General features: G+C 37.2%; 1 protein-coding gene across 1 annotated transcript; it reads left to right on the forward strand.

Annotated features, from left to right (window-relative positions):
• Nucleotides 1–628: 628 nt before the first annotated feature.
• On the forward strand, nucleotides 629–6,284 carry LOC127659212 (purine nucleoside phosphorylase LACC1-like). Its single transcript, XM_052148925.1, has 5 exons — nucleotides 629–1,305; nucleotides 2,708–2,886; nucleotides 3,043–3,208; nucleotides 4,645–4,870; nucleotides 5,187–6,284. Exons 1-5 carry the CDS (start codon nucleotides 774–776, stop codon nucleotides 5,410–5,412), a joined length of 1,329 nt encoding a protein of 442 aa, XP_052004885.1. The 5' UTR covers nucleotides 629–773; the 3' UTR covers nucleotides 5,413–6,284.
• The last annotated feature ends 1,831 nt before the right edge of the window (nucleotides 6,285–8,115 follow it).

Genomic DNA, 8,115 nt, shown 5'->3' on the forward strand with positions numbered 1-8,115 from the left:
AATGGTTTGAACTGATAAAGTCTACGGTAACTGAGATAACCACTATGTACAATTGTGGTGAGATACAGTTGCTTATTTGTTGTTTAAACAACTTGTCTGTTTAGATACAGCCCTTGTGACAACTTCCTTGTGTGACAACTCCACTAAGTGACATTCCATTCAAATGGTACTGTACTGGAAAAAATAAGAACACTTCTGATGTCCTGTTTGTTTGGCATCAGTACTGTACTACAGTAGGCTACTCTACATAAAAACTCATTGACATAATAATTCAACATACTTAAACACTAATAACATCAATGCATGTGTTTATGTGGTTCATTGTGACTTCAGAACAATCCCACTGCACGACTTCTCTATGGGGAAGTTCATGAGGAAATGTGTCTGGTATTTATCTGATAATAAAATGAAAAATCAAATGGCAACAAATCACTGTAACGATCGACTGGGAATTCTGTGGCAAAGGAACCTTAATGTCACAAGCTATAGGTTGCAAAATAAATCAATCTGCGTCTGCAACCCCTGCCAGTAATAGAGCACACAAGGCGCAACTTGTATGTTCAGGAGTTTCCACAGTGGGCGGTGCGACACACTTTCAAGGAAGTACTTCTAGAGAGGAAATATTATTTTGCGTTGTAAATAAAACAAAAGTTCCTCGTTTGAGAACTATATAGCCTATTCAGGTGTGGTGTGATAGCCCTTACACATCCTCTATCCCAGGCAAAGCGACCTAAACGTGCAACGCTCGGCACAAGATTACGTAACTATCAGAGATGGCCACAGTTACACTGGTGGATCTCACGCATCTCAGTTGTCCGGAATACGACGTTTGTCTGGAAAAGCGCATCAGCACGTTTTGTGCAATGACTAGGAAAGGGTCACATGAACGTGTCTTTATCATAATAGACCAACATGTAGAGAACTCCGTGGGGACGGACCGCTTTCACAGAACCGCTATTCTGGAGACGTTTGTCGGTTTAAGTGGAAATACCCCACATGTTCTGTGCAAAAGCTCTCTTTCAGCCTCGCTGTACTCATTCAAACAGGCTATAGACAAAGAGGACATCAGCGATATAAAGTTCGTTACTTCGAGCCACGGAAGAGATATGTTTCGGCTTTATCAGGAGCTCCTCTTCACTTCGGCGTTTAATTTTGAGTACATTATAATGTTTGACGATCTGTCCTGTACGCTGGGTGACCTCACAGTCAGCAGCACTGACGTTCAACATGAGGTTACCACGTTTTTACAGCACCTACCAGCGGCCAAAGGAGATATTACAATTCTTAGGTCCTCTATAATTTCAGGTGGGTTGTTTTCCTGTAATAACATTTAAAAATGATTAATATATGTATATTTATTTTAACTAGATTCCGTGAGAAAATTATGCTAATTTTCTGCAAAACAGGAATAATATGAAGAAAAGAACACACTTGACTGAATATATGTTTGTCATGATCTTGAAAACCTTTTCATCTAAAGTTTTATGCTTAAATATTTGAAAATGGTTCTGTATGCAGGTATAAATTGTGCACGCATATGCATTTGTTTACAAAACATGTTGCACTAATTTTTACGTGTGGTTTGGGACTTACACTGACACCTGTCGGTGTGGATGTAGCTAAATCCATAGTCTTCAATTACCGAGGCCATTGTTGAAATGTACTATAATTCATAGTCAGCCATGAATAATTTAATCAGTGAGTAGAAGTGTCTAATAACGGGGCGGGTACTGAGATTAATGCTGCAATCCATTCAAGTGAGATGTGGGATTTTCGTACTTGACATCTCCGATATCGCACCATGAAGGCATTTCATTGGCAGATGTTTGGAAGATGAAGTGTAAGGAAACAAAAATGCAATGCAGCCATTAGCTTAGCAGATGTTTTACTGCAGTCAGAGACGTCTCCTAACAAACCAACTGATAAACAATGCTGCAATGCTAGCATTTGTGCTACAGGTGTACGAATATCAAAAGAGTGTATCATTTACCATGTTTTGTACACCTGTCTCTGCAGACATTTGTTTAAACAAGCTTTAATATCATGCTAAGTTGGAATTTTGACTAATTAATCAATATTATTTAAGAAACATTCACGTTTATCACTTACTTTGTATATCTCCGTCACGCACCTGCATCTCAGCGAAATCAGACTTTAAAATTACAGAACGAGGTTCCAAGTTGGAATTCCATTGCACTTAGTAGTAGGAAAATTCAACTCTTTGAGTTGAATAGAATGTAGCATAAGCCAGTAGTATTCAGCAGGTCATGTGATCCTAACATGGCTGCCCGCATGAGGGGACCCACTCCATGTAGAATAAAACAGCTTTATAAGGTTACTGATATGAATGGAGTCTTGATCTCATGTTCAAAATTACAATACATTTGTATACGATTACATTTTTTTAATAAAAAAAACATTACTGAATGCACTCTTTAACTTAACAACTTTTCAGTGCTGTAATCTAGTCTAAGGGTTGCTCTTTAAAGAAGCTAAAATAAGAGCGAGTTTCGATTTGTTTAACATTTTTGTGTTACTATTTTCACATACAATATAAAATGTACAGAATTCGTAGGTGTGTCCAAACGTTTGACTGGTAGTTTACTTTAAATGATGCCAGGATGATAGATTCAGCTCCCTTTAAATTTACTCAAGTTTATTTACCCTCCTGTCAATCTGTGGCTCTATATTTCCTTCTCATTTAAAGACTGTTTTGCTCATGGCTTCACCACTCGTACCGGAGGTATATCTTACATCAGCACTCTGAGCTCACTCAACCTCTTTTGCAACCCTCAACGAAAAGATTCACGAGCTGTGGTGGCCGAGAACCTCCGGCGCCTCGGCCTGCAGGCTGGATTTAGACCTCATCAGTTCAACCTCCTAAAGGTATTTTTGCACTGGAAACCAACCTTCTAAATCTGCCAGTTGATTATTCTGCCATCAGTGCTAATGGCACTTACAATGGAAATTAATTCATTTCATTAAACATTTTCTACACAAGTAGTTTTCATTGATTGCAGCTATCTTTGTCATTTACTCCAGTGTAATCATGCCAGTGATGTGTGGGTGATGGGCAAACCTGCACCCGACAGTTATGATGGATTGGTGACCAATCAAGTAGGTGTTGTCATAGCAGCACCAGGGGCCGACTGCATGCCGCTGCTGTTCACTGACCCTGTGGCAAAGGTAATTGGAGTAGCACATGCAGGTGAGTTACCCTTTTATCAGACATGAAAACAAGTCCAAGTCACAAACAAAGCATATGAAATTATATTTTTGCATCAAGAAAATTTAAGCCTAGTTTTAGGAGAATGAAAGGGATAGTTCACCCAAAAATGAAGATTTTCTCATCATGTGTTCATGTAACTCAGTGGTTCTCAATCTTTTTTGATGAATGCCCCCCTAACAGTGGTATTTGTAACAAGACCATAGTAAACACATGGAAGGTGGCTCTGTGTTACTTACCAGAAGGTTGGGGGTTCAAGCCCCAGCACCGCCAAGATGCCACACCAAGTGCTTTGTGCTCGCATTGACCCGCATTGAAAAAAAAGAATTTCACTGTATATATGCAAAAACGTGTATCTATAAAACCATAGAACCCATAACAAAGTCTTCTATTCATTAGCTGAGGTTGTGCCTCCAGTGTATTTGACACCGCTTCACCAGATGTGTTGCTAGACTTCAAAATCAGATGAAAGTGTTAATGCAAAGAGAAACTTAATAATAGATTTAATTATTATGACTGATGATGATTATGCCCACCATTTGTAACCTAATGCCCCCCTCTCTCTACTAATTTGCTCTCAGCACCCCATGGCAGCCTTTGAAAGCCCCCGCTGTGAACCCTGAAACAAAAATGAAGTCAATCTTAAAAATAAATTACACATTTATGATTGGTACAGAAATAAAGCAATTTCACAAAGGAGATGGAGAAGGGTTTTTTGCACAGTGTGATATTTTTTAATCTGAAATCACACAGTTGGAACTGTGATGAGTAGCCTTCATGGGTAAGAGTAATTGTGCCAATGTCACTGCTGGTTTCATAGCTGGACAGTACTTACATAATCTTTATAACTGGAACTAAAAAAATTATTGCTTATGCTACTTTTAAGGGAAGCATTAGGTAAATGTGAGAAATGTTATGAGCTTTTACATAATGTTCCAATGAATTTGTTATATCACAACTGGACTGTGTGCTCACATATGTCATATATGAAGAACTGAAAGATGATTGTGTAAGCACTTAAATAGGAAATGTTAGGTACATATGAGCTGTTTCTGTTTCCACATAATATCTCATAATATCAAATCCCACCTAAAACTATTCAAACACACATTACTCATTGTAAAAAGGAATTGGTGGCAGGGCAACCGTTGCTAAGACAGGATTGGTCAGAAACAGGAGACCCCCCCCCCATAATAAATTCAAGCAAGTACAACCCCCCAATATTTAAACAATAAACAATGGAAACATGTCAATGTTCAAGCCAAATCTACGCACTTGGAAAGAAATGCTTTTAAGGCGGGGCTTAGAGAAGGGTCAATTGAGGGAACAAGTTTAATTGATCAAATGTATGCAATGAACTTATTATGGTTTTCAGGGTAACATGGTTGTTTATCTGATATTTCTTGTCTGTGTTACAGGCTGGAGGGGTACTATCATGGGAATTGCCATGGCAACAGTGAAAGCCATGGTTTCAGAGTTTGGTAGTAGGCCTGCAGACATAGTATGTGTGATCGGGCCTTCTGTCGGACCATGCTGTTTTACTCTGAAGCAAGATTCGGCCAGGGAGTTCCATGCCATACATCCAGACTGTGTTAGACACATGGACTCACCTTCACCGTATGTTGATATCAGACTCACAACCAGGTAAACATTAAAGGACAACCAATTAAATCCTGCTCTGACTTCAACAGCACATTCGAGACCTATTTTATTGATCACTCATACAAGTCATGCCATTTCCTGAATTTATTCTCAGTAATAAATAACCTTTGACATAATGGGGATTTCTGTTGGAATATTTTCAGAGAGAAAGACTGATCATTGCCCAGGGTAAATTAAGACTTATAAATGGGCCCAATTGTAGACTTTTAACCTTTTCTTTGACTATTTGAGTATTTCTTTATCTTGCATTTGTGAAAGTAGTGGCATGTCCTAGCCTCAATCATCATTTGTCTTGTAGAATTCTGCTGGAGAGAGGTGGCATTAAACCAGAACACATCCAGGACGTCAGACTGCCAAACAAAACTGATTCCATGCTGTGCACCTCCTGCCAACCTGAGTTATTCTTCTCCCATGTAAGGGATAGAATGAAATTTGGGACACAGATTGGTTTTGTGTGGATCAAAGAATCCCATGATATGAACAAATCAGACCAAGAATCACTGTATTCACCAAGTTCTGATTGAAAACAGACCTTTATCAAACTCAGATATGATAATACTGTGGACACTTTATTATTTGCATTTAAACAGGGTTCCCATGGTAATGGAAATCAAAACCTGGAAATATTATGGAATTTTTAAATCGTGATTTCAGGCTTGGAATGGACTAAGGGAAATTTTTGTGGTGAATTGTTCATTACTTTTTAAATGGCCAGATATTGCTTATTTGAGACATTAGTACACAAAAAAATGTTCTCTATATTGAATATAATCCAGGGGTTTTCAGAACTTTTTGATGCCAAGGACCCCTGAATATGAGGATCCCCTGACGAGAGAACCCCAGCACTGTATATATATATATATATATATATATATATATATATATATATATATTCATATTTGTATGAGGCTGACCACAGTGCTGTTTACAGTACTGTTCGATTTATAAACCTGAAGGAAAACCCTTTTCAATTCTATAGGAATAATTTTGAAAAACTCTGATCTATTAAAGATTGGTACCTGACATACAAATGGAAGTATGCCCAGCAATATGCATTTTTTATTTTATGATTTCTGAAATCATTTTCAGATTTCTTAAATCCTTATCTAGTATCAAAAGTGACTGGAAAGATATTGGGAAAGTCATCGCCTGAAACATTTGGGACCCCTTTTGAAAGCTGCTCAGAGAAACTTCACCATAAATACATAACTCAGGAATTGTCTTTTCATGTATGAATGCGAGTTGTGTTCTGGGAGTGAGAAGTTTAATTAAACTATACTGTATTTAAATGGTTTGATACAGATTGACAATGAACGTGGATGTACACTAGAGGGAGCTATTGTTTTCTTTCTCTGCGTGACTACAATTTACCTATTTGTATGATCGGTACAAACGAATTGTTCTGTGAATTAATTTATAAATACACAAATTTATCAAATAGTATATAGTATTTTTCTGTCTTTATTTCATGCTAAGCCAAAATAAGATGTTCAGCTTGAATCTAACAAGCCTTGTAAAATCGCGTGCGTGCGTGTGCTGCGAAGGCTACAATAAATTGCATTAAAAAAACTGTAAAATGTTTTTATGTAACGATATTAAACAGTACATTTGTTCTACATTTGAGGATATTAAAAAAGGGAAGCTGACACTAGAGGGCTCTCGTGTCCCTCATGTCACGCTGCTTGTTTATTAAGTGGGACATACGTATTGTTGCCTGTTGTTCAAGAGCCCTTCATGACCATCACAGGCAGCTTTTTGTATCCAGATACACTTTTGTAATGTCACAAAACATTTCAGCTATTCCTGATCTCGCGCTGTTGAAATGGCAGCAGCATCAACTCATAATAGATATGGCCAAGAGTGACGTGATGTTTTGACCAACATTGCAAGAAAGATGCCTGTATGTGTGCTTCAGAAAGCATTGCAGGAGGCAGACACAAGAACACTGTCATGATAAGTCTTTTCAGTGTTGACATGGAAAATGACTGTGTGGTGAACCACACGACAGACAATACCTCATGTATTATGTGCTGTAGTGTAAATAAAGTGAAAGTACTGGCCTACAAATGGTATAGTCATAACCAATTCATTTAATTACTTTAGGCCTATCTTAAAGGAATATTCAGGGTTCAATACAAGTTAAGTTCAATCGACAGCATTTGTGGCATAATATTGATTACCACAAAAATTAATTTTGACTTGCCCCTCCTTTTCTTTAAAATAATAAATAATACAAAATAAATCAAGGCACTTTCAATGGAAGTGAATGGGGCTAATTGTTTGGAGGGATTCATTGCGGAAATGTGAAGCTTATCATTTTTATAAAAGCACTTACATTAATTCTTATGTTAAAACTCATGGATTATTTGAGCTGTAAAGTTGTTTAAATTGTCATTTTTACAATCATTTTATGGTTTTAGGGTTTGTTGACATTACATCGTCATGGCAACAATGTTTTAAAACTGGCTAAAATGTACACAGAAAAGATTTTTAAGTCATTTTATCATACTAAAATGTTTTGTCTTGTTGCTAAAATTTTGAAACTGAGTATTTTAATGTTTACAGATTTGCCCCATTCACTTCCATTGTAAGTGCCTCACTGTAAACCAGATTGTTGCATTTTTTTTAAGAAAAGGAGGGATGAGGCATTGCCTCAGGTTTAAAAATCTGTATTTAAAAAATTGGGTTTTGGAACTTTGCTTGACTCTCATACTAAAAAAAGGAAGTCTTTTCTTTTCCAATACTAACCACATTCTCTGTGCCTTCAGATAGGTTTAAGAGATTAACAGTGCAGGTCATAGCATTTATGAGAGCTATAAATATGCAGAATATTTTATTAACCGTGTCCCTATTTTGAAATAGAGGTTTAAACATCTTACAAAGTGTTCTATGTGAGGTCAAACCTCAGATTTCTAAAGTGTTCTTATGTGGGTCAGATAATAAAAAAGGATGATTCTCTCCTTATGACAGGTAGGTAATATCTGTAAGGGGTTGTGGCAAAGCTAGCACAATACTTTGTTGAAAAAGCAGAGAGGTGTTATAGAGAGCAAAGTAGATTCAGTCTACCCAGCATTAAGAATGCTTATGCCGTCACATAAGCATTAGACAGCATACACATTCATTTACAGAAACAGTTCAAAATGTTAGGTCACAGATTTTACATTTGACATTAAGTGGTGACCAAACACTTTACCAAAAGTGTTTAGTGAATAAAAGTAACATTTATT

The sequence above is a fragment of the Xyrauchen texanus genome, chromosome 18, assembly GCF_025860055.1.
Source record: "Xyrauchen texanus isolate HMW12.3.18 chromosome 18, RBS_HiC_50CHRs, whole genome shotgun sequence".
Classification (NCBI taxonomy): domain Eukaryota; kingdom Metazoa; phylum Chordata; class Actinopteri; order Cypriniformes; family Catostomidae; genus Xyrauchen; species Xyrauchen texanus.